At 36.0% G+C, this 15,014-nt stretch overlaps 1 protein-coding gene across 1 annotated transcript in view; it reads left to right on the top strand.

The window, feature by feature from the left end:
- The window catches only part of LOC100366978 (uncharacterized), a 184,192-nt gene that overhangs the window by 87,378 nt on the left and 81,800 nt on the right, over positions 1-15,014 (top strand). The window contains exon 7 of the mRNA XM_085497673.1: positions 5,904-5,961. Coding sequence (XP_085353799.1) covers positions 5,904-5,961 — 58 coding nt within the window. The remainder of the gene's footprint in view (positions 1-5,903; positions 5,962-15,014) is intronic.

Raw genomic sequence — 15,014 nt, 5'->3', positions numbered from 1 at the left:
TATTTATTTTTAGATTGCTTTTAGTGGAGACCTTTAAGTATTTCAGCTGCCCTATTATATTTTTTCTGCTGCCACACGTTTTGTACGTCTGTCTGCATTAACATTAATTTATTTTTATGAGTTTATTTATTTGTTGTTGTCTGAGCTTTATTTATTTGTTGTTGTCTGATGTATGTTTAATATATGAATTTTATTTCATTAATTATAAATGATTGATAATATTTAAAAAAAAAGTTTTTTTTTTTTACACAATCTTTTATTTGGCATTGTTTGTATAGTGTCCAGTATGTCATGCCATCTGTCGTTTACTATAATGGTTATTTTTATCAATTATTCCACCAATGACTGGGTGTACTAATAAGAGGCTTATGCTACAATGACATTCTATCTAAATGAACTCTAAAATACTTGCAGTTAGTTTACAATTAAGCTTATTAGAACACTGTAAAGGTGGCAGGAGGCATTTAATGATGCAGAAGTATCATCACATGCTAATTAATGACACATAGCAACTAATTAATTTATGAGTTGTGGTAAATTATTATCATAATTGCCCCAATAAATGATTTGTTATACATAATTGGCATTCATATGCTGTAGGTTATAGTGTAGTAATATTTTTGATCCACTGAACTTGTTAAAACAAGTGAAAGGATTGGATTTATTTAGATCCGTACCTGAGACAAAAAATTCTTCATTCCCAAATTGCATTGTTGTATAAGAGATCTTATATTTAAAACAGTGATTGACCAAGTTGACTAATTTAAAAAAAAATTTTATTATTATTTTACGATTAAAAAAGTTGCTTTTGCACAAAAGTTTGTCATAGCACACATGTCTATCTGTGAAGACATATCTTTTGGTGTCGGTGTGTGTGTTTATGTGTCTGTCTGCGAAGACATATCTTTTGGTGTCAGTGTGTGTGTTTATGTGTCTATCTGCGAAGACATGTCTTTTGGTGTCGGTGTGTGTGTTTATGTGTCTGTCTGCGAAGACATATCTTTTGGTGTCGGTGTGTGTGTTTATGTGTCTATCTGCGAAGACATATCTTTTGGTGTCGGTGTGTGTGTTTATGTGTCTATCTGCGAAGACATATCTTTTGGTGTCGGTGTGTGTGTTTATGTGTCTATCTGCGAAGACATATCTTTTGGTGTCGGTGTGTGTGTTTATGTGTCTGTCTGCGAAGACATATCTTTTGGTGTCGGTGTGTGTGTTTATGTGTCTATCTGCGAAGACATATCTTTTGGTGTCGGTGTGTGTGTTTATGTGTCTATCTGCGAAGACATATCTTTTGGTGTCGGTGTGTGTGTTTATGTGTCTATCTGCGAAGACATATCTTTTGGTGTCGGTGTGTGTGTTTATGTGTCTATCTGCGAAGACATATCTTTTGGTGTCGGTGTGTGTGTTTATGTGTCTATCTGCGAAGACATATCTTTTGGTGTCGGTGTGTGTGTTTATGTGTCTATCTGCGAAGACATATCTTTTGGTGTCGGTGTGTGTGTTTATGTGTCTATCTGCGAAGACATATCTTTTGGTGTCGGTGTGTGTGTTTATGTGTCTATCTGCGAAGACATATCTTTTGGTGTCGGTGTGTGTGTTTATGTGTCTATCTGCGAAGACATATCTTTTGGTGTCGGTGTGTGTGTTTATGTGTCTATCTGCGAAGACATATCTTTTGGTGTCGGTGTGTGTGTTTATGTGTCTATCTGCGAAGACATATCTTTTGGTGTCGGTGTGTGTGTTTATGTGTCTATCTGCGAAGACATATCTTTTGGTGTCGGTGTGTGTGTTTATGTGTCTGTCTGCGAAGACATATCTTTTGGTGTCGGTGTGTGTGTTTATGTGTCTATCTGCGAAGACATATCTTTTGGTGTCGGTGTGTGTGTTTATGTGTCTATCTGCGAAGACATATCTTTTGGTGTCGGTGTGTGTGTTTATGTGTCTATCTGCGAAGACATATCTTTTGGTGTCGGTGTGTGTGTTTATGTGTCTGTCTGCGAAGACATATCTTTTGGTGTCGGTGTGTGTGTTTATGTGTCTATCTGCGAAGACATATCTTTTGGTGTCGGTGTGTGTGTTTATGTGTCTATCTGCGAAGACATATCTTTTGGTGTCGGTGTGTGTGTTTATGTGTCTGTCTGCGAAGACATATCTTTTGGTGTCGGTGTGTGTGTTTATGTGTCTGTCTGCGAAGACATATCTTTTGGTGTCGGTGTGTGTGTTTATGTGTCTATCTGCGAAGACATATCTTTTGGTGTCGGTGTGTGTGTTTATGTGTCTATCTGCGAAGACATATCTTTTGGTGTCGGTGTGTGTGTTTATGTGTCTATCTGCGAAGACATATCTTTTGGTGTCGGTGTGTGTGTTTATGTGTCTATCTGCGAAGACATATCTTTTGGTGTCGGTGTGTGTGTTTATGTGTCTATCTGCGAAGACATATCTTTTGGTGTCGGTGTGTGTGTTTATGTGTCTATCTGCGAAGACATATCTTTTGGTGTCGGTGTGTGTGTTTATGTGTCTATCTGCGAAGACATATCTTTTGGTGTCGGTGTGTGTGTTTATGTGTCTGTCTGCGAAGACATATCTTTTGGTGTCGGTGTGTGTGTTTATGTGTCTGTCTGCGAAGACATATCTTTTGGTGTCGGTGTGTGTGTTTATGTGTCTATCTGCGAAGACATATCTTTTGGTGTCGGTGTGTGTGTTTATGTGTCTATCTGCGAAGACATATCTTTTGGTGTCGGTGTGTGTGTTTATGTGTCTATCTGCGAAGACATATCTTTTGGTGTCGGTGTGTGTGTTTATGTGTCTATCTGCGAAGACATATCTTTTGGTGTCGGTGTGTGTGTTTATGTGTCTATCTGCGAAGACATATCTTTTGGTGTCGGTGTGTGTGTTTATGTGTCTATCTGCGAAGACATATCTTTTGGTGTCGGTGTGTGTGTTTATGTGTCTATCTGCGAAGACATATCTTTTGGTGTTGGTGTGTGTGTTTATGTGTCTATCTGCGAAGACATATCTTTTGGTGTCGGTGTGTGTGTTTATGTGTCTATCTGCGAAGACATATCTTTTGGTGTCGGTGTGTGTGTTTATGTGTCTATCTGCGAAGACATATCTTTTGGTGTCGGTGTGTGTGTTTATGTGTCTATCTGCGAAGACATATCTTTTGGTGTCGGTGTGTGTGTTTATGTGTCTATCTGCGAAGACATATCTTTTGGTGTCGGTGTGTGTGTTTATGTGTCTGTCTGCGAAGACATATCTTTTGGTGTCGGTGTGTGTGTTTATGTGTCTATCTGCGAAGACATATCTTTTGGTGTCGGTGTGTGTGTTTATGTGTCTATCTGCGAAGACATATCTTTTGGTGTCGGTGTGTGTGTTTATGTGTCTATCTGCGAAGACATATCTTTTGGTGTCGGTGTGTGTGTTTATGTGTCTATCTGCGAAGACATATCTTTTGGTGTCGGTGTGTGTGTTTATGTGTCTATCTGCGAAGACATATCTTTTGGTGTCGGTGTGTGTGTTTATGTGTCTATCTGCGAAGACATATCTTTTGGTGTCGGTGTGTGTGTTTATGTGTCTGTCTGCGAAGACATATCTTTTGGTGTCGGTGTGTGTGTTTATGTGTCTGTCTGCGAAGACATATCTTTTGGTGTCGGTGTGTGTGTTTATGTGTCTATCTGCGAAGACATATCTTTTGGTGTCGGTGTGTGTGTTTATGTGTCTATCTGCGAAGACATATCTTTTGGTGTCGGTGTGTGTGTTTATGTGTCTATCTGCGAAGACATATCTTTTGGTGTCGGTGTGTGTGTTTATGTGTCTATCTGCGAAGACATATCTTTTGGTGTCGGTGTGTGTGTTTATGTGTCTATCTGCGAAGACATATCTTTTGGTGTCGGTGTGTGTGTTTATGTGTCTATCTGCGAAGACATATCTTTTGGTGTCGGTGTGTGTGTTTATGTGTCTATCTGCGAAGACATATCTTTTGGTGTTGGTGTGTGTGTTTATGTGTCTATCTGCGAAGACATATCTTTTGGTGTCGGTGTGTGTGTTTATGTGTCTATCTGCGAAGACATATCTTTTGGTGTCGGTGTGTGTGTTTATGTGTCTATCTGCGAAGACATATCTTTTGGTGTCGGTGTGTGTGTTTATGTGTCTATCTGCGAAGACATATCTTTTGGTGTCGGTGTGTGTGTTTATGTGTCTATCTGCGAAGACATATCTTTTGGTGTCGGTGTGTGTGTTTATGTGTCTGTCTGCGAAGACATATCTTTTGGTGTCGGTGTGTGTGTTTATGTGTCTATCTGCGAAGACATATCTTTTGGTGTCGGTGTGTGTGTTTATGTGTCTATCTGCGAAGACATATCTTTTGGTGTCGGTGTGTGTGTTTATGTGTCTATCTGCGAAGACATATCTTTTGGTGTCGGTGTGTGTGTTTATGTGTCTATCTGCGAAGACATATCTTTTGGTGTCGGTGTGTGTGTTTATGTGTCTGTCTGCGAAGACATATCTTTTGGTGTCGGTGTGTGTGTTTATGTGTCTATCTGCGAAGACATATCTTTTGGTGTCGGTGTGTGTGTTTATGTGTCTATCTGCGAAGACATATCTTTTGGTGTCGGTGTGTGTGTTTATGTGTCTATCTGCGAAGACATATCTTTTGGTGTCGGTGTGTGTGTTTATGTGTCTATCTGCGAAGACATATCTTTTGGTGTCGGTGTGTGTGTTTATGTGTCTATCTGCGAAGACATATCTTTTGGTGTCGGTGTGTGTGTTTATGTGTCTATCTGCGAAGACATATCTTTTGGTGTCGGTGTGTGTGTTTATGTGTCTATCTGCGAAGACATATCTTTTGGTGTCGGTGTGTGTGTTTATGTGTCTATCTGCGAAGACATATCTTTTGGTGTCGGTGTGTGTGTTTATGTGTCTGTCTGCGAAGACATATCTTTTGGTGTCGGTGTGTGTGTTTATGTGTCTATCTGCGAAGACATATCTTTTGGTGTCGGTGTGTGTGTTTATGTGTCTATCTGCGAAGACATATCTTTTGGTGTCGGTGTGTGTGTTTATGTGTCTATCTGCGAAGACATATCTTTTGGTGTCGGTGTGTGTGTTTATGTGTCTGTCTGCGAAGACATATCTTTTGGTGTCGGTGTGTGTGTTTATGTGTCTATCTGCGAAGACATATCTTTTGGTGTCGGTGTGTGTGTTTATGTGTCTGTCTGCGAAGACATATCTTTTGGTGTCGGTGTGTGTGTTTATGTGTCTATCTGCGAAGACATATCTTTTGGTGTCGGTGTGTGTGTTTATGTGTCTATCTGCGAAGACATATCTTTTGGTGTCGGTGTGTGTGTTTATGTGTCTGTCTGCGAAGACATATCTTTTGGTGTCGGTGTGTGTGTTTATGTGTCTATCTGCGAAGACATATCTTTTGGTGTCGGTGTGTGTGTTTATGTGTCTATCTGCGAAGACATATCTTTTGGTGTCGGTGTGTGTGTTTATGTGTCTATCTGCGAAGACATATCTTTTGGTGTCGGTGTGTGTGTTTATGTGTCTATCTGCGAAGACATATCTTTTGGTGTCGGTGTGTGTGTTTATGTGTCTGTCTGCGAAGACATATCTTTTGGTGTCGGTGTGTGTGTTTATGTGTCTATCTGCGAAGACATATCTTTTGGTGTCGGTGTGTGTGTTTATGTGTCTATCTGCGAAGACATATCTTTTGGTGTCGGTGTGTGTGTTTATGTGTCTATCTGCGAAGACATATCTTTTGGTGTCGGTGTGTGTGTTTATGTGTCTATCTGCGAAGACATATCTTTTGGTGTCGGTGTGTGTGTTTATGTGTCTGTCTGCGTTTTGTAAACAGAATAAATGCTATCAGTACTAATTGTATTCATTTTTTCTATCTTATTTCACAGCCAAAACAACAGAACATAGCATCGCTGTGAAGCCGAACAAAATGGTGCCATCCACTGAGTAAGTACTATCCCACTTGTAGTTTGTTTGTCATCTTTCACTTCTGACTCTCTTCTTCTTTTATTTGCTGTGATTATTTATAATCTGTGTGTTAATTCAGTGTTTAGGATATCAGATGAAAAGTAAATGTGTTGTGTGTGCTGTAAATTAGTCATGTCCTGTAATGTTTTTCTTTAAAGAGTTTGTTTTAACCTTTACACCATCGGTTCCCTCTTATCACAAAATAGTCTCATTATAGTCTGCATGTTTCTTCAGAAGATTGTGACAAATATAGCCAAATTGTTTGAGTAAAAATTGACTCAAATTTTGTCTTTTGGCTCCAAAATTAGGGTTTATTTCAAGAAATATTGTAGAATATCAGAAAAAAAAAACATGCAAAAAAATGTTGGGCGAGAAAGTCTGATGGTAATAAGGTTAAACGTCATTCCTGAATAATGTTATTCTCCCTTTGTGATTTTTATTTTTTTATTTTTGACCAAACAGGGTTGCAATAAACCCAGTCTAATCTAATGTGAAAAACTTTCCCTAACTTCACTTGACGTAAATACAGTGGCAAAGTGGCATAATAAATGGGCAAACTGAACCAAGTTTGAGAATTTGAGAAATTTGGTCAGAAAGCAATACAATCACATAGCTGATCAGGACTAGGCTGGTACTTAGGTCAACATAGTCCTTTAAACATTTTCTGCATACTCTTTTTTTTTTTTTTTTTGCAAAACTGATTGCAATACATGTCTTACTACATGCACAAATCTAATAATAACAATCGATGCAACTGTGACCCAAAAATTATCATAAAGATAAGGCTGTCTAGTCTGAGGCTAGTTGTTTTGGTGATAAACAACAACTATCTTGGCTGGCATTTTAATATCTGATCCGAAATTTATTGTTTTCACTCAAAAATTTCATATTGGGTTTCAAAAAAATGTTTTTGGGCATTCTCAAATGTGATCAGTTTGCATATTATATAATCAAGTGAATGTGCTACCATATTTCCTCTATTATTCATAACAAGTCAATATATGTTTTATCCACCTTTGGAAAATTTAAAATATGGATCGTGCCATCACTTGTGCACTGTTCCTTTCAAACCAATTAGAGTCATGCTGGTATATGTGACTTAATATAATTTTCCATTACCTCATTCTCTATACATTATTGTAGAGAATCTCAGCCGACATTATTGAATTGTTCAAGTAGAAACTGTGATGAACTGAAAAAAAAAAATCTTGAATTTAATTATAGCCATAATGGAACTGATTGCTTGTCACTTTCATGGCACGGAGCCGAATAATCAATGTTACACAACAAAAAAGCACTTGTTACACAATTGTAGGATTGCTATCGTATTGATTGAAACCATTCAATGAGTTTGAGCCTCAGGTGTCAGGATGCTAGACATGATAACAAATGAAATGTGTCGTCTAGAATGCTGAATACAAGTGATTGGTAGTGTAGAGATACTGTCACTGACATTAAAGAAATATCAGATTGTTTTGTAGTATCCGATTTGTTAGTTTTGATGAAAAGATGAAATAAATGTTCATGTACTTGGGTTATCAGATCAATATTGATTTGTGTTCAGTATTGTAATGAAAACTAGACCCAAAACAGTTGTTCTTAGCCTGGATGTCAGTTTCACTGGGTACCCCATCTCTAAAGACAACTGAAATTGACTATTTTCTGTTCTCCGTGAGATCCCCCGAGATTCATGAAGTCAAATATAAAAACAGGACAAACAAAGGTCATAGCCTCATAGTTGCATCGAAACATTATTTTGGAGGAATATCTTTATCTGAAGTATTTTGGAGGGCATATCCATGAATTATAATTTGCTACCGTATATACATTTGATGATAGTCAATTTTGATGAAGTAAGGGTATCTTGACGCAATATTTTTTTAAGAACGACATTTCAACATTGAGCTGCAGAAATTCAAAATCAATTGTTTGATTTTCGCAGTATACATTCATTCTGCGCCTTTCATGCAATATGCAAGATCTTGTATTGAAACTGAAAATCATCTATTGGTGCTCACCTCGATAGTCAGTGGGCAACTAAGACATAATTATAGCATGCAGCTAATGCATGGCAATTAAACTTACATGAATAAAACTTTGAGTGGCAGATATTTTCCTGCCCAAATTCAGTGCAAATATTTCCACATTTTGACAAATTTTCACTGAATTTTCACTTTATTTCTTAGGTTGTTGATTTCAAGGCATTTCCCACAGTTTATTTTGGTATTTATTAGTCAATATTTTTTTCATATTTGGTCAAAAATTATATTTTACAGTCTGATGAATACAGTCATATCTTTTCAATTTGAGATAATATCTGTATTCAAGATTGCTTTCATAGCAAGTATCACTAATTTCTGCTTGATGTCCTATTTCAGCAGATGCGTATTGAGATTAGCTGAACATTAAACTGATATAGGCATTGATGGTGATTTGAACGCCAGTCTACATTGAAACCATGTAAACCTGGCTTTTTACAATACGCTATGTGTTTGCTTATGCTCTGATATAGTATGCATTGTCAGTACCTACTTTTAATAGTATTACTGTAATTTATATGTCTCTGGTGGAAATGACTGGCAACTGACTGACTAGGATATTAAATAAATGGATTAGTAGATGAGAGATATTATTGTTAGTAATAGCATTTGTGTGCAGTATTACTACATATGCTTGTGTAAGTTGTAAATATGCATTACTCTAATATCTTGGGCATTTGATCAATCACAATTAACAGTCAGTGTTAAATCTTTTAGTAGCCATCGTTATTTAGTTTTCCTGAATGATGAAATTACAAATTTTGTAGTGCTCCGACACAGACACCTGTCGGGAACTAATTCCTCCTCCTGTTCTCCCCCCTCACCCAATTTCAATTGGAATAATCCAAGTCTTTAGTAAGCCCCCCCTAGTATATGTATCATTAGTTGTGATAGAAAACTCGCAATATATCTTCTTTTTTTTTCGCCTTATATCAGACATATGTAGCTGTGTTCCTTAGGTGTTCGTGTGATCCATCATGTCGCCTGTACTTGTATCAGAAATTTATGAGTAAGGAACTACTTGCACTTTGCTTCTTGGAGTGTGTGAAGATATTCTGTCATACCTGTAGTTGATAGACTGTCTGTTTATCTCACTGTTGTTTTATCTGGGTAACTCGTTGCATATGCAGTGTTGCGCATCGCTTAGTTCAGATACAAACATTTAGGCCCCATGTGTTCAACCTTCATTTGTTTTACTGTTCAATATTTAAAAAAATTCTACAAGGACGAGCACCTATGATTTACCGACTAATATCTTTGAAAGTAATTCTCGTACATTAATTGTCAAATTCCCCTTCCCCCAGGATTTCTATTTGAAAGGATCTAATGAGTTTTTCCGTTTTATCAGATAATTGTGCATGATAGGTAGTGGCATATTTAACTTGCATGCCCCGAGACAATCTCCTATCGATATCCGTAATAAATCTGTATCCACTGCTTGTTGCATTGTTAAATTATATCAGGCAGCTAATGGCTATGACTTGAGGATTTGGTTCATCAACTAGTGCTATACTAGAAGGATACCTCAATTTCCCATCATGCCTATGAACTTTTGTGACCCGATGTTGTTCAGTGTCGTCCTGATTTTCTAAGCCACTGGGACGATCATTCTGATTTTTGGTGTGTATTATATATATACTTTTGGTAGATTTGTTTATTTCAAGGGGATTCCTATAATTCTATATACCTTATTAACTCTATTAAATATGGTATAGAAATAAATAAAAAGAAATAAATAGAAAATTGCAATGGCTTTTTACTAAATTATTAAAATATTACTTATTTTTACCATAGAAAAATCCCTGTAATTTACCTAATTAATTGTTATAAATATATAAAATTCAGTGTTTAGTGAATATTGTTATCAAATGATAATATTTTTTCAACCTCTTCTTGAAAACTGCTGGGTGGATAAATTTTTGATAGAGTGAATATGAGCAGGGAAAATTAATATTAATATTGTATTGCTTACTGATCATGAGCAATCTCAAGAAATGCAACCTACATGTTTTTACACTGTATTTGAGGGTTATGTATTGATTGCATGGTATGTCATTCATTCTGTCAATGCTTTTCAGTTGACAGCACGTTTAGGTCTATATTGAAAGCTTAGAAATGATAGTCAAAAGGGATGCATTAAAGACATTTATCATTCATTTTACAAATAACTAAATATTATTAATATTGTTGTCAGTTCTTTTCTTCAGTGAAGCTAAATTCTCTCAACTTGTATTAACTTGTCGAATGAATGATGATAAACAATATCCACATATTTCCTCCCATCCACTCTGTGACAAAGCAACTCCATTGAAAAGCACATTTCATTTATTACATAAGAGCAGCCAAATTGACTTAAGTGCTTTTTTTTGTAAACGCGTCGTGACCTTTTCCATTAGACATACAAGTGGTGGTATTTTGTAAAGTGAATCTAACCAATGTGTTGAAAGTCCCCACTTATTTGACCCCTAAAATTTTACAATATAGGTCTCTGTATTCTAAACGAGTAATCGTATTGTGGCTCTAATGTATTTGGGGCTTCTGAATATAATAAAAAAAAAATGTTGTAAATACGAATCCTTACACCTTTATTGAAACGTATTAAATCTGTAATTTTCTGACTCATCACATTTCTATGTCTTCACAATTACCTGTGATACTAGAATTTTGGCTGCCAGAAATTTTGCTATTTGAGGTTTTCTTAATGACTGAATTCAGTGGAAGTCGCTGTGACTCCTTCCGTAAAACCCAAAGTAACTTCTTCACCACTACACAATTTTCTTATTACTGCTGAATTTATCCCTGTCAAATTTGAAAGGTTTACAAAAAGGTTACTCATTCTGGTATATTCTGACTCCTAAGGGTCACACATCCTGGTTCTATGTGACTCCTAAAGGTCACACATCCTGGTACTTTCTGACTCCTAAGGGTCACACATCCTGGTTCTATGTGACTCCTAAAGGTCACACATCCTGGTTCTATGTGACTCCTAAAGGTCACACATCCTGGTACTTTCTGACTCCTAAGGGTCACACATCCTGGTATTATAGTTCAAAAACTTGGACACAATTAAAATGTGATAGCATTTGCCACAATTATAAAATCATTAATGATAAAAGTATAACTGCTGTAATTAATACATGTTTGCAAAGAGTTAAATGAACAGAAATTTTCACCAAGTTTTCAACTAAATCATCAAATTTCTGAGGAATTCCTTTATTGTGGGAAGATTAGCCTATTGTTGGGGGTGGGGAGATAATAATAAAATAAAATTGTTGTCATGGAAATGAGTCAGCAGAAAATGTTTTGATTTATGATTGTATGAAATTATAAGAACTTTCCATACTTTATTATCCACATCTAGAAAGGATTTTATTTTCAGAAATAAAAATTATTAATATTTAACCCCCCTTAACGCTGTGTATAAAAATTTCATCTCGATGTGCTATTTGTGAATCAACAATTTGACAAATCCAGACAACATAATGGTGATAGTGAAATCTCTGCAATCTGCATCCCTTACCCCCCAGGGTTGCTTTTATCATTAAACTTTCAACATCCACGCTTTCCAATCAAATATGACTAGCCCTAGGTGTTTCATTGGATTACCAACATCTTCAGCAGATTTCTTCGCTATTACAGAGATTTACTATAATGCAGCTTGCCTCAGAGTAGTTGGTCTAGGGGTACTAAATCTCTCGTTTGTACTTGTTTACCAGTATGTATGTGTTAAGGTTTCATTATTTGGCAGCCTGAGGGGTTAGATTTTACTGTAGGTATTGTCAAGCAGTCTCTATAACAGTCAAAATTAGATCTAATATATACTGTGATTGGATTAATTGCCTCCATCCATCCATTTTACCAGGGTTTATTTTCATGTGTCATATTCTTGCTGCAAACGTTCTGTAAACAGTTATATTTCGGTGATTTTCATGAATTTCCTGAGTCTGGGAAAAACAAAATTTTCTGACTCGTCACATTCCTGTGTCTTCACGATTACCTGTGATACTAGAATTTTGGCCTGAAATGAAATACATCAGTGGACTTTTCATTGCTATCTTTAAGTAATGGTGGTTATCAAGAAATTTCGTCCCCACAGAAGCAGTTGACTTAACATACAGTAAAAATTGGGACATGTAGTAGCGACAAATTAAATGCATTACGGTATTTTTACTGTTTAGAATAAATTGGCATGTACATGTAAAAGTGTAACTATGATAGATGAGAAGAATACAATCATTAATCTTATTCTACAATGATCCTTTTATGGCTGCTTTAACACTTATCACTCGGTTCACCTGTAAAAGTCTACACCAAACACATTCCCAGCAAGTATTTGAGATTTTAAGATTTATAAGAATAGAACGGACGTGTTTGTTTTGTTGCAAAATTAAATACCAAACGTGGCAGTGTTTACACCTCCCGAAATAATTGTCTTTTAACTCGTCCACATCTGAGTTCTAGTTGGTTGCTCATTCATATGGCCATGTTTTATTTAATAGTTCGTGTCAGTGTTATGCACTTTTTAGCTCCGCTGTCGACTTTGAGTGATTGTCCTTCGTCGTCCGTGTCAATGTTTTACTTTTTCGACTTCTTCTTGAAAACTACAAGCCTGAATGCTTTGATACTTGGTGTATATGTATGTGTATAGACCTCTCTCAGATTTGTTCATTTTGTAATGATATCTTTAATTCTCTAATTTTGGTGAATATTTTTGTCATTTTTGGTAAAAAGTGATATTTTCTTCTTGTTAAAAACCACAATCATTTATGGTTAAAAATTATATTTTTGAATTCTTGTTAAAAACAGCAAGTCCCATTGCTTTGATACTATACATATTGTTCATTTTCTAATGATATCTTCTGTTCTTTAATTGAAATGTGCATTGCTAACAGCGGAGCTATCTCAGCCGATAGGCTGCTTGTTTAGAATTGCAAACAAACGGCAATTTAAAGCTTGTTCAGCGTAAATATTTTGTGGTAGATTGTTATGCCAGGTTTTAGTGTTGATTTCCCAGATAATATAAAGATAGAATATTTCCTCATTCCATTGAATTTAACCGATGCATTGTTCAACAGCTCAGGGTGAGTAAACAAGGGCTTTAATTTGTTTGAAGGGCGCCCTCACCAAGTGTTTCCATGGCAACCAACATAATTTATGTAGCTTAACCTGAATTCCAGTTTTCCGGTTGTGCCAAACTAACTATTTAACTAACTAGTGGTGTGGAAGAATGCAAAAAAAAAAAGGGAATTTAAAAAAAAAACTGGAATTGGACTGTTGTATATTTTCAAGAAAGCATAAATGTTTCGGTTCTGATACAAGTCTGTTCTGCAATTATACATGATGTTTTTTACTGGAGCTTGTGAAATTTCCAAAAAATAAAGTGAGAAAATGTAGAAACCAAATTATGATGACACTTTTGATGCAATGTTCGTTAATTCATTCGTCCACTTTCGTTTAATTTTTCACTGCTAGAAATTTCCACTAGTTCAGGATTTTATGGCAATAATGAGAAAAAAAATTGTTAAATTTATTGACACTGTGTCATAGAAGTCACTACCAATAAATTAATGATTTTCAATGACTCAAGAAATTTGCAAAATTATGTCTCTCAAAAAATTAAAGCGGTTCACAGTATACACACATACAAACTTATAATTCTGAAACACTAACGAGTTGTTGTTCTTCAATCTGTAGCTAAATAGCATGATTGAAATAAAAAACTATGTATAATTATAGGGAATCGGTAACCCAATGCGCATGCTTTGGTGCCTGGACATATTATATATGTAATACGTGCACTTTTCTGAGGTCAAGGTGAGAACGATTCATAGTGGATTATTAAGATATTAAAAAAAAACATGATATCGAAACTAATTTGTTCATGTGACATTTTGGTGTCATTATAATTTGCACAAATTTCTGTGTCACTTTGTAATTTGAAAATAAATAAATTGGAATTGTAAAATATACAGGTTAAGGTCTTGCCAAATGGCATGATTTGTGATTGGAATTATGTTATTTTGTATGGTATCTTCCACCTACTAGTGCATGGGGAGGGGGGGGGTGTTTATAAATAAGGCAGTTACTTGTTAGATTTTGATTGCAGCTAGAATGATATATTACAGTGTATCAATAAATGGAAGATTAATAAAGAGATTGTGCCAAAGCTATTAATACCCAGAGAATTTTACAGACAGGGAACAGGCATACTGGTAAGGCTTCGCCAGCTACCCTGCTGTTTCTTTGTCCCTGTGAAAATTAGTGTTGATATGTGGCCATTGTTATGACATGCTAGAAAACACGCATTGAATAGACTTGTACAGCAGGCATATCTTCTGCAGAGTATTAAAATGTAGAACTAATTGCATGCACCGCGGAGTCAATTTAACAGCATCAATTTGAAATGACTTGAAAAAGTGTTTGTGGTCATATTTGATGATCCATCTTGCCCTGGAGAGCACTGATCTTTGAAATAAAAAAAAGTGATGTGCTGTGGCTTCAGACAATGATTGGACATGAATCCTTAAGGCTGACTCGTGCTTTACCAGGTATATACTAGCTCATAATGTATTAATAGAAAGATAAGCTTACTGGTACATGTACTTGCAACTCTGTTGAACATTAGATTTGATTTATCCGTTTGTTTGTTTGTTTGTTTGTTTGTGTGTTTGTTTGTGTGTTTGTTTGTTCGTATGTTAATAAAACTTATGATTATCTGTTCATCTATGCATCTGTCTGCCCGCCAGTGTGTGTGCGTCCGTCAATCTGAACCTGTAATTCAGACATATTTAGTCAATTACATTCAACTTCACAAATAGGTCACATAATAACATACGTACATGTTTCATTATTCATTTCAAGTTTCATCAAAATTCAGTAAATCTACCATTTCGGAACTCAGTCTTGCATGGGCATAACACATTCGGACTTGTGTCCTTGATGCATCTCCAACTTCTAGAGCCTCATCTCTAACATCTCTTGACCAATCACATT

The sequence above is a fragment of the Saccoglossus kowalevskii genome, chromosome 4 (assembly GCF_978046115.1).
Source record: "Saccoglossus kowalevskii chromosome 4, keSacKowa6.1, whole genome shotgun sequence".
Classification (NCBI taxonomy): Eukaryota; Metazoa; Hemichordata; class Enteropneusta; family Harrimaniidae; genus Saccoglossus; species Saccoglossus kowalevskii.
Note: the sequence above shows the minus strand (reverse complement) of the source record. Positions and strands in the feature narration are given on the sequence as shown.